The sequence below is a fragment of the Myotis myotis genome, unplaced genomic scaffold (genome assembly GCF_014108235.1).
Source record: "Myotis myotis isolate mMyoMyo1 unplaced genomic scaffold, mMyoMyo1.p scaffold_m19_p_5, whole genome shotgun sequence".
NCBI lineage: Eukaryota > Metazoa > Chordata > Mammalia > Chiroptera > Vespertilionidae > Myotis > Myotis myotis.
The window spans coordinates 59,041,836-59,069,203 of NW_023416357.1; the positions used below are offsets into that span (position 1 = coordinate 59,041,836).

General features: G+C 38.2%; 1 protein-coding gene across 2 annotated transcripts in view; it reads right to left on the bottom strand.

The window, feature by feature from the left end:
- SLCO4C1 (solute carrier organic anion transporter family member 4C1) overlaps window positions 1–27,368 on the bottom strand; it is a 67,677-nt gene that overhangs the window by 6,020 nt on the left and 34,289 nt on the right. For both annotated transcript variants that reach the window (XM_036310037.1, XM_036310036.1), the window contains exons 3-10: window positions 16,252–16,434; window positions 14,513–14,609; window positions 12,890–13,011; window positions 10,172–10,287; window positions 8,706–8,850; window positions 8,116–8,311; window positions 2,959–3,112; window positions 430–620 (exon numbers count right to left, since the gene is read on the bottom strand). In XM_036310037.1, coding sequence (XP_036165930.1) covers window positions 430–620; window positions 2,959–3,112; window positions 8,116–8,311; window positions 8,706–8,850; window positions 10,172–10,287; window positions 12,890–13,011; window positions 14,513–14,609; window positions 16,252–16,434 — 1,204 coding nt within the window. The remainder of the gene's footprint in view (window positions 1–429; window positions 621–2,958; window positions 3,113–8,115; window positions 8,312–8,705; window positions 8,851–10,171; window positions 10,288–12,889; window positions 13,012–14,512; window positions 14,610–16,251; window positions 16,435–27,368) is intronic.

Consider the following 27,368-nt stretch of genomic DNA (forward strand, 5'->3'; position numbering starts at 1 on the left):
AGATGACAGCTGGCTTCTTATCTATTAGCGCTGTTCACAGGAAGATTTAAAATCACAGCACCTACTGTATGAGGTAGAATGCATGTCATTCTGATTCTGACATATATGGAATGCACTGCATTTCCATCATACTCAGATACAGTTGAAAATATTTCAGCTTACAACTGAAGCCTCAGGAAAGAAGCAGAGAAGCTAACTAAATAAATAACAGGTGGACAATGTCAGGACACTTTTCACATACATGATCTCATTTAAACCTCAGACATCTGGCGTTCAATAAAGTAGGTTTTTTTAAAAGCATCAAACTAATGATCTTGTAAGGGCTGAATTCATATTAGAACTAATGGTCAATATAAACCGAGTCCTTTTTTTTCTTTTTCATTCAACATGCTGCCTTAGGGATGACAAATTTCAAAATACAATACATACCTTAGGATGGACACAGTTATAGGAGTACCAGCCATAAAGGTAAAAACAATTGCAGCAAAGAAAATGCCAAGGAATATGGGCAAGTTTGTACATTGAGTTTCACATTTTCCAGCTTTAGCTTCATAACCAGAGCTTTCTGCAGGAGGTGTTATTTCTGTTTTCATTTCAATACAGGAACAGTTGTAATATACCTAGAATATTAGACATAAAAATACTGAATGTGTTTAATTTGAAAACATGTTTTATCATTGTAAATTAGGTGATCTCTTGACATGGTTCTCTCCAGCAGTCTTCATCCATACACAACAAATAATGTGAGAAAGAGTAATTAACACTCAGAAATTAGACAAGGGAAAACAAGCAGCCATATTTATGAAGTAGAATCATCTCTATTTGACTTTTGTGTTCATTACTTCAATTTTTAACCTATTATTGACTCAGGATTTATAAAACAAATTGACAAGAATATAACAATGTGTTATCACACTCATTCTACACTGCTTTGAATGAGCTTAACTGTTCAAATAATTTACCTGCTCACTTTCTTCATTTCCATTACAGGACACACAAATAAAGCATGCATAGTGACAATCTCACCATTACACTAGTTTAAAAGAACAAACACTATAATTTTAATAAGTGAACTTGTTGAATTGTTTTACCAAAAGCAAACTCTTAAGGACATATTTATGAATATCAAAAACTAGAAGTGATTACATTACCTGGTAGGCTATTTTATGTACAAATAACATATACATATAAAATATTATTTTATGTTATAATTAAAAATATGAAATGTTGAAAGGCAACATGTAAATAAATCACAAGTATTGCTTTTGCATGAAAAAATCAGATATTTTAAAAATTAGTCATGATTATTTTTTAAAGCCTTTTTATATCTCAATTCTATCCCTGCAATAAATCTTTTTACACATTAAAGGACTCAATGAAGTCAGCAGAGCCAGAGAAGTCAAAAGGAAGTGTTGCTTTTATTGTTCTGAAGTCAGAGACCTTTTTGGGTCTAAAATGTTCTATGGCCACTGGTACTGATTCAGGACACCCAAACATGCAGATGACACCCCCAAAATAGACTATTTGAGACTCAGCAATCAGATGTATCAAACTGTGAAGTAATGTCACCTTTCAAATTTTTCAGAAGAAAAAATGAGAAGTTTTTTCTGTCTTTTTTTAAATGTATATATTTTTAATTTCAAAAAATTTATTACTGTCAGTATCACAGATGTCCCCTTTTCCCCCTTAGTCCTTCTCCAGTTTTGTCCTGTTTGTGATGAAACTTTCCAACTTTCTTGCATAAAAAGTATGCATTTGCCTAAATATAGTTGCAGTTAGTCAGCATCTGTTTTTATACTTTGGGTCACTGGTGTTAAATATAAAACTAATATTTCTGTGAACAAATGCGTATAGATATTTACTACATTATTATCAGTGCATTCACCTATCTGAAATATTCTGTAAGAAAAAAATCCCAAGAAAAAAATGAGTTTACATGGAATAGCTATATATATAAAAGCCTAAACGACCAAACGACTGGTTGACCATTTGCTATGACACCCACTGACCATGAGGGGGCAGATGCTCAATGCAGGAGCTGCCCCCTGGTGGTCAGTGTGCTCCCAGTGGCCCACCAACCCGGCGGCAGCCACTCATTCCCTCAGTAGTCCTGCAGGTCCAGTCTCTGGAGAACAGGCCAGGCACTGACAGACTGGTGCCACCAACATGATCCTGACTGCACTGCTGGCCTCCTGGAAGTTGGCCTCAGGCACCATGGCCACTTCCTCTCGCAAGACACTCCACAAGGAAGAAATGATATAAAAGCGGCCCCAGGTGGCTCCCAACAACTGGCGTGAACATCAGCGGGACGGATCTGGATCCTGGGCCAGGCAGGGGCATCCAACTGCCCTACTCAGAGGGCCGATCACTTCCCGGTCCCCCGTTAGCTCCCTCAGGACAGGTACCGGACACAGGGCTCACGGCTGGCGAGCACCGCTGCAGTGGCACAAGCCTCTCCCAATCAGGACTGACTGAGCGTGAGCCCATGGCAGGCGCAGCAGGGCCTGAATGAGCGGGAGTGGCAGGCAGGAGGAGGAAGAAGGGGCGACAGGCAGCGTTGGATGCTGGTTTTGGCCCAATCCCCGCAGGCCATGCCGAGGGACCCCACCCATGCACAAATTGGTGTGGTCAGGTTTAGTGTGTGTGTTTTTGTGTGTGTGTGTGTGTGTGCATGTGCATGTGTGTGTTTAAGGTAAGAACAATTACCATGAGATCTACGGTCTTAACTAATCCTAAGTGTACGATACATAATTGTTGACTATCAGTACAATGTTGTGCAGCAGATCTCTAAAGCTTATTCCTCTTGTGACTGAAACCTTATGCCTGGCTTCTGAATGGAGGAGGTGGGCCCGAAAGGAAAGAGCAGGCATTGTGTGACTCCATAGAGGGATCAAGAAGGCCATCCATACATAGACAAATACATTGCCTCATTAAGGTGAAGTAGCAGACACAAGTTACCTCTGAATGTTTCCTTGAAACAGAACTTTTACAACCTGCAAAGCAGGGAGAAAAATACTGGACTCCATCTCTGCCACAGACAGGATAATAATGTGACCGCATGCAGTTACAGTTGGCGTTACAAGGGGTGGTCAAGTTTCCCATGTGTCCTGTCCTGTCAACAAGAAATGAAAGACAAGCTAATTATCTCTGTTATAATATTTACTGAACAGTTCCGAAGCATTGCTATGTCTTACCATGCAGTCAATTATTCACTCACTCAGCATATATTTAATTACTAAATAAATAAATAAAACAAAATGTCTGCCTTTTCCCATAGAGCTTAACTTCTTGTGGAAAAGAAAAGGATTTGAAACAATCTATCTATATAAAACCCTAATATGCAAATAGACCAAACGGCGGAACAACCAGTTGCCATGACGTGTGCTGACCACCAGTGGGGTGTGCGCGGAACATGGCAGCCGTTGACCCCAGCAGGATGACGGAGTAGGTGAGCAGTGTGCCAGACCAAGGTGGGGCGCCGGTCGCTGTCATCAGGGCAAGCCTCTGATGGTTACTGAAAATTCTTTGCTCCCGCACTCCACGGTCCCACCCCAGCGCTCACACCTGCTGCCAACGCCGGAGCCGCCACTCACACCCACTGCCAGCCCCAATCACTAGGCACCATCAGCAGGTACAAGCGGTGGCTGCCAGCCCCGATCACCCCTGAGGGCTTCTCCACCCCCACCCCCCCATTCCTGAGTGCAATCTGAGCAGCAGCCACCACTTGCATATGCTGCTAGCACTGGCCCTGATTGCTCCCACTGCCGGCTCCAGCCCAATCACTCCGCGCTGTCAGCGGGTGTGAGTGGGGCTGGCGCCATCAGCGAGTAGGATTGGCGGTGGCAGGAGCAAGGCTGCCGGCAGACATGGGACTAGGGGCTGCAGCAGGAGAGGCCAGGCAGGGCGTGGAGAATGGGCTGAGGCCCACCTCTGTGCCCACCACAGCCACGTGGCCCACAGTTCCTTTCAACGTGCACGAATTCATGCACTGGGCCCCTAGTAGTTATAGATTATGTCTGTCAGTGAGAAGAAAAATAGGCAGAGTAAGCAAACGTAGTTTCTCATTTGATAGCAGAGAACTCCTTTTTTTAGGGAGGAGGGGCTGATTCTGAAGATTGTAGGGTGTTCTGCAGCATCCACCCCTGGATGCCATAGCATCCCCTTAGTTGTGACAACCAAAATGTCCCTAGACATTGCCAAATTTCCCAGGAATACAAAGAAATTTTTAAACCTGAAAAGATGAGTAAAATCATGGTGTTCAACATATTCATTTTATCAACAGGAAAAAATGAGGCCCACAGAGATTAACTTACTACTTTTCTTTCTTTGTCAAATATAATACTCCTGGTTCCCAGGCTCAGTGTTGTTCCGAGCTGCCTCTAAATAGGAGGCAATATAAAGGGTTACCCTAAGCAAGGAAACTTCTCCAATCCCATATTTATTCACTGACTCAGCCAATATATATTGAGCAAGGGCTGGGCCCCATGCTAGCTATTGGGAACACAAAGCTGAGTACGCTACTCATGATCCTCAAAGATTTCAATCTAGGAGTAGAGAGAGATGGACACATAATTATACACAGTCTGGTGAGTGTGGTTATAAAAATTCAAAGTGTATTTTAGAAGCACTGGGCAATGAGATTTAAAGCAAGCCAACATTTAGATAAGTGGATCTGAAAGGGCTACTGTCTGAAATGAGTTTAAAGGATATGTTATAGTTAGCTGGGTAAATGGGGCAGGTGAAGGGAACTTCAGAGAAGCTGGTACAAAGGCATAAAGGTGAAAAATATCACCCTCTACAAAAAATATTAATGATATCTGTGACAGAGAGTGATGGGAAATGCAGGTGGAGATGGGTCAAGGACCAGATTATTGAGGGCCTGATAGGCCTTGTTAAAAACAATGAACTTTATCCTATATTGAAAAGGCAATAAAAGTATTTTCAGACTGCAAAGTGACATTGTCAAAAGGCCATTTTAAAAGATAATCCTAGGAGCTATACCAGCCGTGGGCAAACTATGGCCCGCGGGCCAGATCCGGCCCATTTGAAATGAATAAAACTAAAAAAAAAAAAGACCGTACCCTTTTATGTAATGATGTTTACTTTGAATTTATATTAGTTCACACAAACACTCCATCCATGCTTTTGTTCCGGCCCTCCGGTCCAGTTTAAGAACCCATTGTAGCCCTCGAGTCAAAAAGTTTGCCCACCCCTGAGCTATACAGAGTATGAATTTTAAGAAAGAGGACCAGTTACAATACCCCAGACAATAAGTATTATCATAGTTTATGAGGTGTGTAAAATAAAGCACAAATCACCATTTCAAACACTGGATTACCAAAGCAGGCCCAAAGATCCTAAAGATTGTCAAAGCAATATAAGAACAATAGGAAATTTTAATAATTAATAGATTTCTGAAAACATGCTTAATCATCTTTCAATTGAATTTAGTATTTTCCCCATATTAAATAAAGATTTAATAATGAATTCCACCTGAAATCTGTATAATTTTGTTAACCAGTGTCACTCCAATCTATACTAATAAAAGGGTAATATGCTAATTAGACCAGGTCAACCGTACATCTCCCGGATGTCTGACTTACTTCCGTACAAAGCCACAGTGGCAGGGGCCGAGGCAGAGGAGGTTAAGGGTGATCAGGCCGGCAGAGGAGCAAGCAGTTAGGGGCGAGATCAGGCCGGTGCAGGGGAACAAGCAGTTAGGGGCAAAATCAAGCTGGCGCAAGGGAGCAAGCAGTTTGGGGACGATTAGGCCGGCAGGAGAGGGCAGTTGGGGGTGATCAGGCAGGCAGGCGAGCAGTTAGAATCCAGTGGTCCCGGATTGTGAGAGGGATGTCCCAGATTGGAGAGAGTGCAGGCCGGGCTGAGGGACACCACCACCCACCCCCTACCCCCGCCGTGCACGAATTTCATGCACCGGACCTCTAGTAAATTTAATAAAAATAAATAAAATAATATTATTTCAAATAGAAAAAATATAAATATTAAAAATATCTCCTGACATAATCAGTATTATTGATATTAAGCTTTTTGGGTATACTTTACATGAACTTATTAAAAACCCTAATTCATTCATTTATAGTCACAAAAGCTGTTTTTAGCCCACCTTTGCTACATGGCAAAGAGCAAAGACTCATCACACCACTGAACTAGAAACCCTACATCTTCGCAACCTCCTTGTTCTTTCTCCTACTCACTCATGGTGTATTTTTAAATTTCTTAAGTTTGTTCTTTCCATATATTTTTCCATACATGTTTCTTGAATGAGACTATTTTGACCAAGCTGTCCATGATATGGACAGTAAATGCAGGTTACAGAGCTAAAATTAAGAATCTTTGGTACAGGGAAAACAGTTATCTGACAACATCACATCTCCTATGCGACATCAATGTCTATTTCTTCCTATATTGATATCTATATAAACACACACGTGAATGTGCATGTATGTGTGTGTGAGTGTATACTCACTTTCAGTTTTTTCCCATCACTAACAATGTGTATATACATTAAACACTATCTCTGTGCCCCAGCTCTTGCCATCTCTGGATGACCAGCCCCCCACCCTCCACATGCACCTCAAACTGACAACATCTCTCTGGCCTTGCCTTCTGATCAGACTAAGGACTACTCATCTGGGAGTAACTCTTGTTTAAGGTAGAAAATACCAAAGGGACTCATATCTCTATCATTCATCTGTCAAGGTGATAAATTAATGTTACACTATCCAAAACTTTTTGTTCTTCCAAGAGGAAGAACAGTCATTTCTTGGGACAGGTTTGGGTGAAATTTACAAATGTGAAAACCAGGTCTGCCCAACTTACCTCCATCTATCTTTTCACAGTCCCAGATATTTTTCTACTATTTCCAGACACAGGACTGAGTGCATTCAAACAGGTCCCTGAACCTAACCTTCACTTTCCAGCATTTATTGGCTTACCATATCTCCTCTACTCTTCCCTCTTCTAAAATCTTTATCCCTCAAAACTTTTCACATCCTGAAAGGATATTTAATCCCATTTTTCTCTTATGCCATGAAGCCTTTCCTGAATCTAGTCAAAGGAAACTGAAAAGTTCTCTTTCTGAATTCCATAGCCCTTTGTATGTCTCTCATTACCTAATTGTTCATTCGCTGTTTTGTTTCCCAGTCTCTCCTCTTATGCGGAAAACTCCTTTAGTGTATGGATTTTTGCCATAAGTTCTGCCAGAGGGAGGAGTCAACAAATGTTGACCACATGCAGCGGAGCTGAATTAAACACGGCTTTAGAACACTCACATCTCATTCATGTAAAAGAATGACAGACATGAACAGCAACTACCAGTCCTAACTGTTAATGGCAAACTTTTCCAAAGTATATCTCCTTAGGTTATCTGAATGCCAAGTCACACAAAGTCATGGAGTCCCTGACCTGGACTACCATCTCCCTCAACAGCCTCAAACAATTAAGGCATCACTGCAGGCTATAAAATACTAGTACACTATCATGCAACCTCCTGCCTGAACCCATGCTCAGCTTAACAAACTTAACTTGTTTGTTAAGTGTGAAACAAACAAGGCAAAGAAAAGTAAAATGGTTAAACCAGTCATAGGTAGAAACATGTTTACAGATCAGAAGGATAAGAAGTTATTTATTCCTCTACAGAAACATGAACTTCTAAAGCAGATAAAGCAACGATTAGTATCATCTAGGACTAGCTTCATTTTAATTTCTCTCCTAACCCATTTTCAGCCCACCTAATACAAGACTTTCACCATAGGGAGGCATTTTCATTTTTTAAAATTTAAATTAATAGGAACAAACAATGTGAAAGCCTCCCTATAATGTGAATCCCTTCTGGGCAAAGAATCTGTTATATTAAATCAGTGTAATCTAAGCATAGTACCCAGTACAGAATAGTTGCTCTCTGAATAAATACCCAACTTTTAATAAGATGTCAATTATTTAAACTAAAAAGAAAAGGTGCCTATGCTTACAAAAGAAAAAGCCTTTCAGATAAAAAATTAAAAAGCCAATCTCTCATCATTTTAGCATATATTTAGAAATACACACATAGTTTATTACTGATATTAATATCAAAAAACATTGAAATATACTTACCCATTATATGATTCAGACACTCCCGCAAATGGCTCATTTTCACAGCTGGCATACACAAATACAAAGCTGAGCACAAGTGAAATTAAAGATGTGAGAAAAGCAAACTTCATTGTGTTTTTACATGTCATTCTGAGCTTCGAAACAATAACACCACCTAAAATCTGACCCAGAGCAGCTCCAGGAATTAAAACAGCCCCTAATGAGAAAGAAGACAGAAAGCATACAAATATACTCAGTAACTCCTACCAACAACTGGAAAATATCAAAAACAAACAGCAAATTGGTTTTAACATATGAAAGCACTCGTGATTTAGACACATGAATGAATGATTTGTTATATTAAGACATTAATAAAATTAATGTTTTAAATATTAACATTAATATATAGTCTATTAGCTATATAGCTATACAGCCTCTGTACCTATCAAGTTCATGTAAAATATTGTTTGATGTCAGAAAATCAGAAACTTTTATCAACATCAGTATAAAGTTTAAATTTCAAGGACTCGGCTATCTAAAAGTATATGCTATTCCATTAAACATTTAACATGGTACAGTAAGATTACATTAGAACAAAGAAAATGTCTTACCTCCAAGGGTAGCTGCAAAACTGGATGATAATCCAAATTGATTTTCTATAAATTTAGGTAAAAATGTAGCAAATCCAGTAGTAACTAAGGCTTCTGTAGAAGTTGATATAACTAAACACATAAAGACAGTATTCCTCAAGGAATTCTAAAGAAAAAATACAGTTCACCAAATGAATAACCATGATACAGCACAGAATGTGCAAAATACAGCACAGAATGGCAACTTTTTAATAAAAACCATATACTTATCCATAACATTTCAGCTTTTTCCTCCAGCATAAAAGTATAAATATGGGTTAAAAAGCTTTATTTAGAGAATGTTGAGAAAATGTACCTGTGAAGCACTTGAGAGGATTGACAAATGATGCATCAGCAGGATGACTGTGCCTGTGTCATATGCAAGGGACCAGAAAAAGGAGGTAAGAGTCCACTTGGAAGCCGACCTTCCCCAGTCTTACTGTAAAACCTCCATACAACAAATCTGTCCCTTATCTGACATTTTTATTGTGTTCTGAATTACTATGTCCAGTAAGTGAAGAACTTGACTGTGAGCATAAGAATGGTCTTTAAGTATCAAACTTGTAGTATTGTTCTATGAGTCTACATCTCAGTAGTTCAGAACCTTAAATAGGCACAGAGTTAAGTCATTTTAAAAAGGTGTCTATGTTGCTAGACTTCTCAGAATGTTATCAATCTATCAGAAGGGAGTATAGACATTCATTAATTCAATATACTTTACCATACATTGAAAACCAAAGTATAGTTGGAATATTAAATACAAAAAATTCATAAAACCAACCACAATACACACACACACACACACACACACATGCACACACACACACAAACACAAGAGTCAGAGGCAGATGATCTAAGAAAAAGTAAATAATTTCAAATCTCAAAAAGGTAAAATTATAAATTTCTTTCTGTATAAAACTTTTATGATGCTAAATAGAAAGAAGGCTTTTCTGCTGAGTTCAAAGAAATAGACCGTTAACACTTGTTTCTTTAACCTCAAGTTCAATCCAAGTAACCACTAACCTCCACTTCCTTCACAGGCAAATATACAGGTTTGGCATTCTCAAATATATATTTACAATTCAATGATAATTGATCGATCCATTACATAAACGAAATGGCATGGAATAACGGGTTATTGTGCTAATAAGGAACCACTTAATATTGATATTGCCAATAAGATAACTCATGTTCTTTCAACCATTCTATTCTGAAATAGTTTTCATTTACTCAAAGCTCAAAGAAATTAAATCTGGAGAGTTTTTTACAAGAGCTAGAATAATAGTAAATAAGCAAACAGCAATGAATGCATTGTGGAAATAGTCAAACAACAATGCATTGTGGGAATATTTGTATAGATATATATGTGTTTATGTATATTTGTAAGGTATACATATATCTACATATGTATGTGTGAAGGGGTGGGTGTATGAACAATGTTATTTTACCTTTAGTGCAGCTGGAAAATCTTTAAAACTTTTCCCAAAATCCTCGTCTATATGATCTAAGGAACTATTACTCTGATGAGTCTGGGAAGTTTTTCCATCTTGAATGTTTGCTGTACCTAAAAAATAGTAAATGTACTTGCTCTATCACGTCATTCTTTATTTTAAAAAATGCTTTTTAATTGACACACACTTCTACACGTATATAAAATTCCAAGCTGAAACCGGTTTGGCTCAGTGGATGGAGCGTCGGCCTGCGGACTGAGAGGTCCCAGGTTCGATTCCAGTCAAGGGCATGTACCTGGGTTGCGGGCATATCCCCAGTGGGAGATGTGCAGGAGGCAGCTGATCGATGTTTCTCTCTCATCGATGTTTCTAACTCTCTATCTCTCTCCCTTCCTCTCTGTAAAAAATCAATAAAATATATTTAAAAAAAAAAATTCCAAAACATAAGAAGCCAGTTCCCCTTTTTGTCAAAAAAACTGTATAAATATTCATGTCTGCAATCTGGCAAGAGTTAATATTATTACAATTAGCAAAGGAAGTTCCAACTGGTCTAAAATTTAAGATTAAACACTCTTCCTCTAGTCACATATCCATTCTCTTTATTTAAAAATCTTTCTTTAAAAATATCTCTTTTGTTCAAATGTTTCTCTTTCACATCTTTTATATATTAAATAAAGTATGTTTGTGGCTTTTTTTCTTTTACGCTCTTTAATTCTAACATACTTTGCAGATGAAATAATGTTTAACATCTATTACCAGGTCCCTTTGATTTTTAATAATGGTTCTGTGAATAAATCTGAGAAAACAGTCAATATATTGAATCATCAGTTGGATATTCTAAGGTAAAAGGAAAAAAAAAAATCAGCTCAGCCACTGTGGCTCTCTGGTTGAGCACTGACCCCTGAACCAAGAGGTCCCCAGTTCAATTCCAGGTCAGGGCACATGCCTGGCTGCAGGCTCAACCCCCTGTACTGGACATGCAGGAGGCAGCTGATTGATGTTTCTCTCTCATCGATGTTTCTTTCTATCCCTTTCCCTTCCTCTCTCTCAAAAAATCAATAAGAACATCTTTTTAAAAAAGAAAAAAAGCAATGGTTTCATCTACTTCTACTCTGTCAATATTTGTTTTACCCATTTCCAAATGGTAATTATCTATCCTGTGTTAAATAATAGAAACAATACCTGAGCCTAGAGCAGTGATGGCGAACCTATGACACGCGTGTCAGAGGTGACACGCGAACTCATTTTTTTGATTGATTTTTCTTTGTTAAATGGCATTTAAATATATAAAATAAATATCTAAAATGTAAGTCTTTGTTTTACTATGGTTGCAAATATCAAAAAATTTCTCTATGTGGCACTGCACCAGAATTAAGTTAGGGTTTTACAAAATGCTGACACGCCGAGCTCAAAAGGTTCGCCATCACTGGCCTAGAGAAACATACATACGTCTATATAAGCAAACAACTATGCATTATGGAAATATTCAAACAACAATGCATATCCCATCTAATAAAGAGGGAACATGCTAATTGACCCTCACGCTGATGCAAAGATGGCGGCACCCACAGCCAATAAGGAGGGAATACGCTAATTGACTGCCCCACCCTCAAAGATGGCAGCGCCCACAGCCAATGAGGGAATATACAAATTGACTGTCCGCCCTCAAAGATGGCAGCACCCACAGCCACAAGATGGCCGGCAGAGGAGGGAAGTTGCAGACAATCAGGCCAGCAGGGAAGGGCAGTTAGGGATGACCAGGCTAGCAGGGGAGGGCATCTGGGGGGGAGGGGGGGGACTAGGCCTGCAGGGGAGGGCAGTTAGGGGTGACAAGGCTGTCAGGGGAGGGCAGTTAGGGGCAACCGGGCCAGTAGGGGAGGGCAGTTGGGAGCAATTGGGCCGGCAGGGGAGCAGTTAGGCATCAATCAGCCTGGCAGGTGAGTGGTTAGGGGGTGATCAGGCTGGCAGGCAGGTGAGCAGTTGGGAGCCAGCAGTCCCGGATTGTCAGAGGGATGTCTGACTGCCAGTTTAGGCCCGATCCCAGAGGGACATCCCGCAGTTGGACATCCACCAAGGGGTCCCAGATTGGAAAAGGTGCAGGCTGGACTGAGGGACACGCACCCCCAAGTGCATGAATTTCGTGCACCAGGCCATCCATATATATATATATTTGAACTTCATGATTATACAGAAGCAAAGTCTCAAAGAGAAAGAAAGATATTTTCTTCTATTAATCTTTTCTTTTTTGAACAGACTGTAGTGAAAATGAGTATACTACAGCATGTCTTTGATAATTAAAAGAAAAGAACTTGTACTTTCAACAGCAAATAAACATCAATAATTTAAAGCAGATGGGCTCTTGAAGTTAGTGACTAGCTAAATAGAGACTAATAGTTTAAAAGATATTGTATCTTATATAGATATATACAGCAGGATTCCAGATAATAAGCAACAAATTTAATAAGTATATAGTAAATAGGTGAATATGTATAGTTTTGCTGATTATGAATTGGAAAATTAAAAGAAACCATGAACATTAAGGTTGCTACCTAATATTTCCCAAAATAGAGAACGGTATTCAAAAGTTTGCATAGGCAGAAAACTGAGATTCTAAAAAACAAATAAATTTTCTAGAGTTCTTACCAATCATATAGAAAGCAACACTTGACCAAGAATTGGACTAAAACTTCCTTGTCTTAAAGATATTATTTTTACCTGGTAAATGTTTTGGAAAGCAAGAAAAAGGTATTATCAAACACCAAGCACAGAAACAAGCAATAAGAAATCCAATCCACCACGCTCCAAGCCATCGCGGATCATTCTCAGTGATATCAGTGCTATACGACAGAAAAACGAAAGGTCAAAGTCAACTCTATTTTTGTTCATTAAAACTCAGTTATGATCATTATATACTTTATAATTCAAGTACATTTATAGAGGAATATTTTTATAATATCCAAAATTTTAAGAGGAGCCATTCTGATGAATCAGATGACAGACAGCAAGCATAAATGAGAGCTATAAGAATAATGGTTTGCAACGTATTTCAGAATGGCAAATAAGACATAAAAATTTAAACTATTTAATACTAAATATACTATTGAAAGTATATATAGAATTTCTGAACATTCTTTGGCTAAGTTTTCATTCTCTACTATATTAAATACGTCTCACAGCATATCTGACCTATGTTAAAAGCCCATATACTGTGCTTCAAATTACAGCATTCTTTTAAATATAAGTCTTTGTAAAATGATTCATTACATTTTTTTATAATGCTTTCATATTTTATAATAGATTCTTCCCCATAATACTCCACTCCCACAAAACTTATGCAATTCTCCACTAAAATTAAAATGTCCTTTCTTAAAATCCAGCTCTCTGCTTCAAGGCTTCCCCTGACACCTTTTTCTATAGTCTCTGTATGAGACAAATAAATATTACCTATTACTATCCTCTATGGTCAGTTGGAGATCTCTAAGATATCTAAGATATCTTAATTGTGATCTCTAAGATATCATCAGAGATACTAGAGAATTTAGTCTGAGAATCATACACTCTTGACTCTTCAAGCTATCTACCTCCAGTTAAATCTACTAAGAACATAACTAATTTTGATTAAATTCTTCTTCAGAACAATTTATGGCATCTTATGTGTATAGAAAAATTATACCAGGTGACTATTAAATATCCTTATTTATGAATAATAAATGTTTTTATAGTAAGAGATGGTATGGATTAACTCATGAAACAATGTAACCAAAACATTACATAAAAATTGTGTGTATTCAATTTTGTTTCCTGAAAAAAATCTTCATAATATACTAAGGAAATACTGTGAAAATGTTTCTGTCTATGATGTTAACACTATAATCTATAATAATAAAAGTGAAATATGCTAATTAGAACAGACAGCTGAACAACCTTCTGGATGTCCTTCCAGATGACCTGGCAGCCACCACAGCAGGCAGGGGGCCAAGGCAGAGGCAGTTAGGGGCGATCAGGCAGGCAAGCGAGCAGTTAGGGACAATCAGGCAGGCAGGCATGCAGAGTGGTTAGGGGTGATGAGGCAGGCAGGTGAGTGGTTAGGGGTGATGAGGCAGGCAGGTGAGTGGTTAGAGGTGATGAGGCAGGCAGGCGAGTGGTTAGGGGCAATCAGGAAGGCAGGCAGGCGAGCGGTTAGGAACCAGCATTCCCGGATTGCGAGAGGGTGTAGGCTAGGCTCAGGCCCCCCCCACCCCCAGCCCTCATCCCACTGCCCCCCATCCATGAATTTCATGCACCAGGCCTCTAGTAATGAAATAAATTTAAAGAAAAGAAAAACAGATATTGCCTTGCCTTTGTTCCAAACCAACATCAATGTACACAGTTAACAGCTGTCCTCCCAGCACATAGCCAACAGCAGGGCCTAATATTGACATAGAATAGCCAATTCCTAGAAGGACAAAGACAAGGAAAATTGCTGTCTGTAGTTTGCTTTAAATGTCTAACAATAGTAAAGAAACAAATATTTTACTGTAGAAAAATCAAAATGGTTAGAATTACATGAAAATTACACATGTTAGCCCTAGCTGGTTTGGCTTAGTGGACAGAGCCTCAGCCTGTGGTTTGATTCCTGGGTTTGATTCCCGCCAAGGGCACATAGCTTGGTTGCAGGTTCCTCCCCAGCCCGGACCCTGGTCAGGGTACGTGCAGGAAGAAACCAATCAATGTGTTTCTCTCACATCAATGTTTCTTCCAGTCTTCCCCTCTCTCTTCTCCACTCTCTCTAAAAGATCAATGGAAAAATATCCTCAGCTGAGGATTAACCAAAAAAAGAAACAAAAAAAGAAAATTACGCATATTTTCACTAAAAAAAAATATGTGATATTGAATGGTATCACTTGTAAAATCCAGGAGCTTAAATTATATAATTGAAAAGCTGTTACACTATAATAATAATAATTGTGATAATAACAATTGCAATAAATCCAGTTATTATAAATCCATGGAGGGTTATATCTTTAACTGGTGGCAGAGGTAGTGCATCGACTATTATCCTTTACAGATGGTTGTAGAAATTACTGTTTACAATCCTTATGGAAAATATATAAAAGTAAAAGCCTTTTCTACTCTGTACACACTACAAAAGCCTTCTTTATTTTATATGACAGCAGCTGATAAAAACCTGGATCTGGTCATTAGTCTGTTTCTTAAAAAATAAGCAATTCATTTAGCCATATGCTTTTAGTGAATCTTCCATTTTTACTTGCAGCAAAATTAAACTGACCTTATTTCTCTCAGATATGTAAAAATTCATCACATGTAACATTTTAACTTTGCAAATTAAGTCCTCACCAAACTCTGAATCAGTGGGTACCCTGATCTTGGGCTTTCCAGCCTCCATGAGTTTTAAGAAATAAATGTATGTTGTCTATAAGCTAACCAGTCTATGTTATTCTATTATAGCAGTATCAATGGATTAAGATAGTTTTCTACATTAGAATAATAAATTGATAAAGTAAAAACTCATGTGCAAATAAATTGCATATTAATTGGCTATAGGGCCATGGATTGGATGCAGGGCCATGTATCAGGAAAGAAATTTGAGAGAAATTTATGCTACCAGAAAATCAGATCACAAAGCTGGGGGGTTGGGGATCAAGTTATATATCAAAAGGGTTAATCTGAAGTGGAAACTCCACAGAGCTTCTGGGCACTTGTGTTTTCTTTTGTTGACTTTAGTCAATAGGATGTAGTAAGTCCCATAGAATGGCAGAGCTCGATCTCCACATCCTGTGTAAATCAGCCTGGAATTCAAACAGTCTACAGAGTCTACTGCTTGAATGGCACTTCCAGGAAGGCTGGCATGCCCACTATAAGAAATAGTGCAGGACATTCAACGAAATTCAATGGAAAGACATATTATGTCAGTAAATAATAAAACAAAAAAAAAAGCAATATTGCATGTATCTCATAGATACTCTTTACGACATTACAACTAATTTTAAATAAGCATATGTTATGTATTACTTATTAATTTAAACATCAATCAGATGAAATGATACCCAGACATTCATATTTCAGAGCAAACTTACCTATATAGAGAGAAGATTTGTGTGTGGGCACAGAATCATCAAGAAAGGCTGTTCCCAGGGTATAGAGGGGAGTTCCTCCTGCTCCCAGCAACAGTTGTCCCAAGATGAAGACGTACAAGAAGTTGGAAAGTGAAGAACTTGAAGAGGTACAACCGGTTCTATTCCTTGCTATTATGCAAGTATCTTTAGGGGGAGAAAAATAAAATTGTGAACATAAAGATATTCAGAGAAAGACAAACACCATATGATTTTACTTATAATTTCATGAACAAAATAAATTAACAAACATAATAGAAACAGACCCATAGAGACAGAAAACAGACTGACAGTTGAAAGAGGGGAAGGAGTTGAGGGGCTGGGTGAAAAAGGTGAAGGGATTAAGAAAAAAACTTATGGTGATCATCAGAGGAAAGGGGGAGTAGGGGGAGGCAGAAGAGGGCATAAATGGTGACAGAAAGATACTTGACTTGGGGTGGTAAATACACAAAACAATATACAGATGATGTATTATAGAATTGTACACTTGAAACCTACATAATTTTATTAACCAATGTCACCCCAATAAATGCAATAAACGAATAAATGAGCACAGAAAAAAAATCTATAAAAAAAGAAATTCAGCTAATAATTTAAATATTTATCTTGGAGAAATGGTTGATTCTAGGACTGGGCAAGAATTACACAGGATGAGCCTGGATCGTCTCATAGTGCCAACAAGTAAAGAAGTGTTAAAAACAAACAAAACCCCACAGTGATGGAGGTCTGTCAAAGGGACACATGAGCCAACTGAAAGGATTCTGATAGCCAAAGCTGGAATAATTTGAGCAACAAAATAAAGTATTGTTGGAATACTGTGTGTGTGTGTGTGTGTGTGTGTGTGTGTGTGTGTGTGTGTGTGTAATATCCACACTGAAAATCAAAAGGCTAAATAAACAAATGTGGGAAGAAAAGACACATCTTTAGTTCAGAAGCATGTCTAGTAATTTATGTCAATAGTCTACCCTCAAAGAGGTGGAACATAACACCCCCCCACTTCTAAAGTGTGGGTGCACATAGTGACTTTCTTCCAAAGAGTACGTATGGGAGGCAAGAACAAAAAGAGCGACTTCGCAGTGTATTAACCCGAAAAACAGGACCTCCGTCAGGTGATCAAGATCATCATCAAGAGTGGAAAGTGACGTTGAGAGAATATACCCTTGATATGATGTGATGAAAAGGGCATTCTGCCTGTGTGGTCCTCTCCTAAAAGAACTCATAACCCAGTCTAATCACCAGGAAAACACCAGGTAAATCTCAGTTGAAGGATATTCTATATCTGACTAGCACTTCTCAAAACTGCCAACGTCACCGGAAATAAAAAGGGAAATATCTGAGAAATCATCATAGCCAAGAGGAGCCAATTGAGCATGACAACTAAATGTTACACAGTGCCCTCGGTCAGACTCTGGAACAGAAAAGAACATTAGATAAAAATTAAGGAAATGTGAATAATGTATGCACTTCAGTTAATAATTACAAACACTAATGGATGACATAACAACATTAGTTCATTAATCATAAGAAATGTAGCATATAAAGTAAATAATAGGGGGAAATGGAAACTACTATCTTCACAATTTTTCTGTAAATCTAAAATTGTTCTGAAAATCAAGTTTATTAAAATTTTTTAAAGTACAGAATAAAACAACCCATTATAAATACAGGTTTAAACTTTCATAAAAATTGATAGTAAATAAATAAATCATGAAAATATATAACAGCAATTTTAGTTAAGCAGATTCCACCAGAAGATGCAAGAATAAACAGAAAAAGTTAAAACACAGAATTTAATTTTCATCTTTCTCAGGTTCAAGAGCACAAATTGTTAAAAATAGGCAAGGAAAGAGAAAACCTGAACAATATAATTAGTAGCATTGAATTTAGGAAAGCATGTCAAATCCATTCTCTGACAAAATTGTGCCTTCCATATTTAGGTCTCATGGACAAGTGTAAGAAACACTAACCAAAATATTACAATGCAAAAATATCTATATATATTCCAAAGAGTAAATGACAATAAAATATATGCTCAAAATAAAACAAAACTAGAAACTTCTAGGCCCTTCAATCTAAAATTCAAAAAAATTTAAAACTCTATTAAAAGTATTATTAGATCAAAAAACTTTGGAATTGCAAAGTTTCTTGAAATGATACTAGAAACAATGCACATCAAAAATTATATGATAAAACTACTATAATACTAACAAGAAAGCATCTTATTCAAACAGAAAAAACATACCAGAAATAATGAAATCAAAATTTAAAATATATAAAAAGAAATCACACATTAATGAGCTGCTCCCAACACTACCACCACTGCAGCTAGATGAGGTTATTATAGAAAAGTCTATAGAGAAAATAACATACAAAAGAATACCTAAAAAAACAGTAATGAAAGAGGCAAGCAATTAAGAGGCCTCCCTAATTAAAACAAAGAATTAACAAATAAACAGAAATCTGATTAATAGGATAAAAAAATATTATAATTAACAAAAAGTAATTTGAAATAATCCATAAAATATGCCAGTGGCTAACATAATGAAAAAGAAGAAATTATATATGTATACAAATAATACATGAAAAAAGGAAATAAACTCTAAAGAGAGGAAATTTTTTTAAAAATCACAAGAGATTACTTAGAGCAGATTTCTAGCAAATAAATTTGAAAATCTAAAATGACTGAATTCTCAAGCCCATAGTTCAGAGATTGCTGGAGACCAATTCCAGCATGTCATAATTTCAAGAGTTTCATCAAAGGTTGATGAGACTTGGGGACTCAACAGGGTTGAGTCACACATGTAGTCACCTGTTGGGAATGGCTGAAGGCATTTCCCCAAACCTGAAAGGGATTATTGTTTGGCTGCCAGACAGCTAAAAGGACATCTTAAGCTACATGCTATTGCCTCCTACTGGCCAAACACCTGAACAGCCATAGGCTAATTCCCCATTCTGACAATGGACTCTGTACTGAAACCCTGACCCTTTGAACTGTATATCTCTGCCTTGCCTCAGGACAAATTGTGTTAATAAAAAGCATGGGGTCCTGGGGGGAGGAGACCTGAGAACCTAAGACCTTAGACTTTAAGACCTGAGAATTTAGATCTTGGATCTTAGCTCCTTTAGCTAGGCTCCTCTGACCCCCAAATGCCTTTCAAAATTATACTTCATCTCTGGACTCTTATTTAAAATCTACGCACAGCCTTCTCTAGATTCCTGAACCCTTCTTGATGCTGGGACAAGAACACCAACAAGAGATGAATTTTCCCAATATTTTAAACATTAAATAATAATGACAATAATCATATTAGTATACTAGTTGATGCTACTTAAAACTATTCCAGAACATAGAAAAAGGGTTTAAAAGTACCAAAATATTTTTATGAATTGAATACAAATTGACACCAGCAGGTGAAAAAGTTTAACAACAAAAGAAAAATACAGCAGGACTTTATATGTATACATTAATTTCAGAGAGGAAGGGAAAGAGAGAAACATCAATGATGAGAGAATCATTGGTGGGATGCCTCTTTTTTAAAAAAATATATATTTTATTGATTTTTTTACAGAGAGGAAGGGAGAGGGATAGACAATTAGAAACATCGATGACAGAGAAACATCTATCAGCTGCCTCCTGCACACCCCCCACTGGGGATGTGCCTGCAACCAAGGTACATGCCCTTGAGCAGAATTGAACCTGGGACCCTTCAGTCCCGGACGCTCTATCCACTGAACCAAACCGGTTAGGGCAATGGGATGCCTCTTGCACGCCCCTACTAGGAATAGAGCCAGCAACCTGGGCATGTGCCCAGACCAGGAATTGAACCGTGACTTCTTGGTTCATGGGTTGACTCAACCACTTAGCAACACCAGCCAGGCTCCTCTACAAGTTTTCAATAATGTATTCGAGGGAAAGAGAAAGGAACTAGAGGCTTACGAATTGAAAATGAAGAGGTAAAGCTATCTCAATTTGCAGAAGTTTTAATTGTCTTTCTGGAACACTGAAAACAATAAATGAAAAACTATAAAAACAATAAGAGAATTTATAAAAGCAGTAAAATATAAAATTAACATACCAAAAAATCAGTAGGCTTCATATGCACAAGTTAGATGATCTGAGGGGTGGAAAAAACCAGTGTACAGTAGGAAAAATTAACTAATACGTTCAGAAATAAATGTGAAGCAAAATAAGCCAGTCAGAAAAAGTAAGTATCACATGATCTCACTCATATGTGGAATCTAATGAACAGAACAAAATAGTGAATAACATAGGATCAGAGGCATGGAAATGGAACAGGTGCACTATTCTTAGAGGGAAGGGGGCTGGGGAAGGCAGGAAGAGATTAACCAGAGATCTTAGATCAGTGATGGCGAACCTATGACACGCGTGTCAGAGGTGACACGCGAACTCATTTTTTTGGTTGATTTTTCTTTGTTAAATGGCATTTAAATATATAAAATAAATATCAAAAATATAAGTCTTTGTTTTACTATGGTTGCAAATATCAAAAAAATTTCTATATGTGATACGGCACCAGAGTTAAGTTAGGGTTTTTCAAAATGCTGACATGCCGAGCTCAAAAGGTTCACCTTCACTGTCTTACATGCATATATGCATTACTTATGGACACAGACAATAGGGTGGAGAAGGCCTGGTGCAGGCAGGAACCAGGTGGAGAGGGGGCAATGGGAGGAAAAATGAGGGACATCTGTAATAATCTCAATAAAGATTTTTTTTTAAATCGTTAAGAAATTAATTAAAAGGGCATAGAACATCCCAGAAAATTTTGTTACAGAAAGTTCAACAATAAGACAGTCCCTTATAAAGTTACTGTATTTTCAAGATGAAGAAAAACTTATTTGAACAGTCAGGGAAAGCCACACTATGCAGATGGAAATGAAAACCACTTAGCTGACATCAGACTTCTCTACAGCAACACTAATCCCGCAAAGAAGTAAAGGAACTGCAAAAGTAACCAGTGAAAGATAGTATGACTCACACATGTTATGTTCCAACAGTCATAGAAACATAAAGGCTAACAAAAAATATTTAAATATATTTAAAATCTCATGAAATTAACTTTTCCTGGAAAAACAAAAACTATTAACTAGAGGGCGCATTTCAGAGACGCCATGGGGACCTGAAAACCATTCATCATAAGTAATATTAAATAACTTATTACATTGCATCTGTTAAAAACATCTTTAAAAATAGCTAGATTTACCTGTTATGTAGACTCTGCGGTATTATTTTCTGAGGAAACTATTTAAACTAGAATTTCAACTTCTAATGGGGAATAATAAAATACCTGAAAATTATACTTGTATCACCCATTTAAAAACATCTGATTTGACGATATAACACAAGAGGGAGCTCCTCTGTTGTTCATGAACATGGAGTGTTGCTAATAATAAAATTAAGGCACAGAACTTCACTTAATGAACAAACTAGTGTCCTGTCTGGCCTACTAACATGGATGGGAACTAAAGACAAACAAGGCTAAATAAAATCTACATAGAAAGATATTTAGGAGTTAAATATCAAGCTCAGCTCAACCGTCATCCCCACTCAGAGGCCCTCAGCCTGCTCTTCCCCAGGCATTTACCTTCAACTCTTGGAAATTTAAAGGGGCTATGTTTTCCTCAGGCCTCATCCTGCTGCCTTCAGTACAGCAGGATGCTGACATCTGAGATGACATTCCACACCCCCAACAACAGTTTTGTGACAGTATTTTCAGGAAGTATCCATACCTCCTGAGAAGCAAAATAGTTTTCTGGGGAATCAAGACTGCCTCACTGCCTGCATCAGGTACTTTGAGGTGGCTAACTTTAATCAAAAACAGTCTCTCCCTTCCCAAGGAGTGACTATAATTTTCTCCCCCTGGCTCTACTTCCCATCTCCTCACCACTGCAAAGCAATCTATAGATTCAACATAATTCCTATTAAAATAGCAATAGCTTATTTCACAGATCTAGCGCAAATATTCCAAAAATGTATGTGGAACCCAAAAAGACCCCAATAGTATCAGCAATCTTGAGAAAGAAGAACAAAGTTGGAGGGATCACAATACCTATATAAAGTATACTACAGGGCCATTGTAATCAAAAAAGCCTGGAAGAGGCATACATATATATATATATAGTTCAATGGAATAGATCAGAGAGCTCCAAAATCAACACATGCCTTTATGATCAATTAATATTGGACAAAGGAGGCAAGAGCATACAATGGAGTAAAGACAGTCTCTTCAATAAACGGTGTTGGAAAAACTGGACAACTACATGCAAAAAAAAAAAGAAGAAAATAGACCACCATCCTACATCATACACAAGATTAAACTCAACATGGATAAAAGACATAACTGTATGTCGCCTAACTATAAAAATCCTTGAAGAAAACATAGGCAGTAAAATTTCAGACATCTCTCATAGCAATATTTTTGCCAATATATCTCATTCAGCAAGGCAAACAAAGGACAAAATAAACAAAAATTGGACTACACCAAACTAAAAAGCTTTTTGCACAGCAAAAGAAACCATCAACAAAATGAAAAGGAGCCGAAACCGGTTTGGCTCAGTGGATAGAGCGTCGGCCTGCGGACTGAAGGGTCCCAGGTTCGATTCCGGTCAAGGGCATGTACTTGGGTTGTGGGCACTTCCCCAGTGGGGGATGTGCAGGAGGCAGCTGATCGATGTTTCTCTCTCATCGATGTTTCTAGCTCTCTATCTCTCTCTCTTCCTCTCTGTAAAAAAATCAATAAAATATATTTAAACAAAAAAAAAAAAAGGTAAGTTTTAAAAAAAAAAAAAAAAATGAAAAGGAAACCCATGGTATGGGAGAACACATTCACCAGTGATACATTTGATAAGGGATTAATTTCCAAAAAACCTACACAATTCAATACCAGGAAGACAAATAATCCGGTTTTTAAAATGGGCAAAGGACCTGAATAGACACTTCCAAAGAGGACATACAGAAGGCCATTAGATATGTGAAACAATGCTCAATATCACTAATCATCAGAGAGATGCAAATTAAAACCACAATGAAATAGTCCTCACACCTGCCAGAATGGCTACCATCAATAAATCAACAAACAAGTGCTGGTGAGGATGTGGGGCAAAGGAAACCCTAGTGCACTGTGGGTGAGAATGCAGACTGATGTAGTCACTGTGAAAAACAGTATTGGAACTACCTTTTAAGCCAGCAATCCCACCTCTGGGAATATATCCTCAGAATCATGAAACAACAATTAGAAAGACTATAGGCACCCCAATGTTCATAGCAGCATTACTTACAATAGCTAAGATCTAGAAACAGCCCAAGTGCCCATGAGTGGATAAAAAAGCTGTGGTACATTTACACCATGGAATACCATGCAGCAATAAACAAGAAGGATCTCTTACCCTTTGAGACAGCATGGAGAGACCTGGAGAGTATTATGCTAAGTCAGGGGTCCTCAAACTTTTTAAACAGGGGGCCAGTTCACTGTCCCTCAGACCGTTGAAGGGCCGGACTATAGTTTAAAAAAAAAAACTATGAACAAATTCCTATGCACACTGCACATATCTTATTTTGAAGTAAAAAAACAAAACGGGAACAAATACAATATTTGTATTTGCATGTGGCCCGCGGGCCATAGTTTGAGGACCCCTGTTCAGTGAAATAAGCCAGTCAAAGAAAGACAAGTATCACATGACCTCATTTATATGTGGAATCTGATGGATAAAATAAACTGATGAACAAAATAGAACCAAGATGGCGGCATAGGTTCACGCCGGAGTTTGCTGCTTTGAACAACTACTTCAAGTGAAACTAAAAAACGGAAGGGACATCATCCAGAACCACAGGAACGCTGGCTGAGTGGAAGTCCTACAACTAGGAGGAAAGAGAAACGCATACGGACACTCAGAGGAGGCGCAGTGCTGAAGTCAAATTCTGAGGTGCGGAGTGCGCGGAGCGGGCTGGCGGCGGAGGGCGCGGTTGGCGTTTTCAATCGGGAGGGAGTCGCAGACTCTGAGCTCCAGATACAGGCGAGTCTTTAGGGACCCAGACTCAAACGGGAGAAGCGGGACTGTCTGGCTTCGGTCAGAGCGAGTGCAGCTTTCTCTCCGAGGTTTGCAGCGGGTGCTGGGACTCAGAGAGGCAGAGCCCCTGGGGACGGGACTGAGAGCCGCCATAACTGCTCTCTCTGGCCCACCCTGTTGATCCTGTGCGACCCGCCCCGCCCAAGCCCTGCACAGAGGCATTTGCCGGATAGCCTCAGGCAAACGCCAGATTAGCACCTCCCTAGAGGACAGAAGTTCTCTCACTGCAGACACAGCTGATTCTCATAGCCACTTGGCCTGGAGGTCAAACCCTCCCTGGTATTAGCTACAACAATCAAGGTTTAACTATAAGACTGCGCACAAAGACCACTAGGGGGTGCACCAAGGAAGCATAACAAAATGCGGAGACAAAGAAACAGGACAAAATTGTCAATGGAAGATATAGAGTTCAGAACCACACTTTTAAGGTCTCTCAAGAACTGTTTAGAAGCCGCCAATAAACTTAATGAGATCTACAAGAAAACTAATGAGACCCTCGATGTTATGATGGGGAACCAACTAGAAATTAAGCATACACGGACTGAAAGAACGAATATTATACAGACTCCCGACAGCAGACCAGAGGAGCGCAAGAATCAAGTCAATGATTTGAAATGCGAGGAAGCAAAAAACACCCAACCGGAAAAGCAAAATGAAAAAAGAATCCAAAAATGCGAGGATAGTGTAAGGAGCCTCTGGGACAGCTTCAAGAGTACCAACATCAGAATTATAGGGGTGCCAGGAGATGAGAGAGAGAAAGATATTGAAAACCTATTTGAAGAAATAATGACAGAAAACTTCCCCCACCTGGTGAAAGAAATGGACTTACAGGTCCAAGAAGCGCGGAGAACCCCAAACAAAAGGAATCCAAAGAGGACCACACCAAGACACATCATAATTAAAATGCCAAGAGCAAAAGATAAAGAGAGAATCTTAAAAACAGCAAGAGAAAGAAACTCAGTTACCTACAAGGGAATACCCATACGACTGTCAGCTGATTTCTCAACAGAAACTTTGCAGGCCAGAGGGAGTGGCAAGAAATATTCAAAGTGATGAATACCAAGAACCTACAACCAAGATTACTTTATCCAGCAAAGCTATCATTCAGAATTGAAGGTCAGATAAAGAGCTTCACAGATAAGGAAAAGCTAAAGGAGTTCCTCACCACCAAACCAGGATTATATGAAATGCTGAAAGGTATCCTTTAAGAAGAGGAAGAGGAAGAAAAAGGTAAAGATACAAATTATGAATAACAAATATGCATCTATCAACAAGTGAATCTAAGAATCAAGTGAATAAATAATCTGATGAACAGAATGAACTGGTGATTATAATAGAATCAGGGACATAGAAAGGGAATGGACTGACTATTCTTGGGGGGGAAAGGGGTGTGGGAGATGTGGGAAGAGACTGGACAAAAATCGTGCACCTATGGATGAGGACAGTGGGTGGGGAGTGAGGGCGGAGGGTGGGGCGGGAACTGGGAGGAGGGGAGTTATGGGGGGGGGGGGGAAGAGGAACAAATGTAATAATCTGAACAATAAAGATTTAATTTAAAAAAAAATAGAATTAGAGGCATGGATACATGGAACAGACTGACAGCTTTTTGGGGGAACCAGAGGGCTGGATGTAAGAAGGTGAAGGGATTTGCCAGAAAACATATATACATAACACAAAGACACAGAAAACAGTATGCTGATAGCCAGAGGAAAAGGGTGATGGAGGGTATGTGGAGGTGGGCAAAGGGGAGGAAAATGGGAATGGAAAAAGACTTTGCTTGGGGCGATGGGCTCACAGTGCAGTGTGCAGATGATGTATTATTGAGCTATACACTTGAAACCTGTATGGTTTTGCAAAACAATGTTACCACAATAAATTCAATTACTAAAATTAAATTAAGATTTTAAATTTTAAAAAAGAACACTTAAGAAGCAGTCTGGTAGTTCAGAACAAGGCTCAGAAGTCAAATATACTTGGAGTGTATCCATGACAAATTATTTAAATGAATAATAATTTAAAAAAAGAACAACAAATGTTAATAAACAAGGTGGCAAAGGAGACTGTATGTACACATAAGTGAAGTACATAAGGGAAAAAAAACTAACATAACTGAATAAAATACTGAAATATATAATTTCAGAAAACATTCTTAGAATTTAAAGTATGTATATAAATCCATAAACAGTACTTCAATATGGATAACTGGGTGTCAGGGAAAGATGACATTAACAGCCACAACTAAGACATAGCTTAGTATGGACTTTCAAGAGATACTTAATTGCATAGACATATGGACTATTGAGACTATTGTATTCTTTTTAGAGAGTACCAGGAGTATACTGTATATCAAATATCACAAGCACTTCTAAATGACTTCAGAATACACAGGTGAACAGAGGCTATTGAGTTCTTAACTAATGTAAGAATGGGATAAGAAATTCTAAAAAAGGTAACGATCAAATTACGGAAGTACAAAGGAAAAATATTGAAGCTAAGAATATGAATAGCACCTTCTGAAAAACATCCCATTAACCTTTAACTACAATAACATATATCCTACTTTACACATTGCATTGTTCAGGAGAAAAAAAAAACAACTATACAAATATGGTTAAACTTGTGGTGCTTCTCAATACTCAAAGCTTTCACATACATTTCCCAGTCTAACCTTTAAAACTTTCTGCAAACATTTAATAAATGAAGAAACTAGAAACCCAAAGCCACATTGTGCAACAAAACCAATAATCTGATTCCTATTCTTCTGCTCCTCCAATGTATTCTCCATGAGTTTAAGCTACAACAATTTAATAAGCTGAACCATCCTCCAAAAGGGTATAAAGCAAGATTTCCCCAAATATATTTTATGAAACCCCTAGGCTTCTGAGAATTTCCATGAAAAAAGGGTTTGAAACAGAGGGTCCTTATGACTTTTAGCTTTAAATCCTAGCTCTAGAAATCACATTTTCCTCCCCCTCTCCTATTGCAGGATAAAG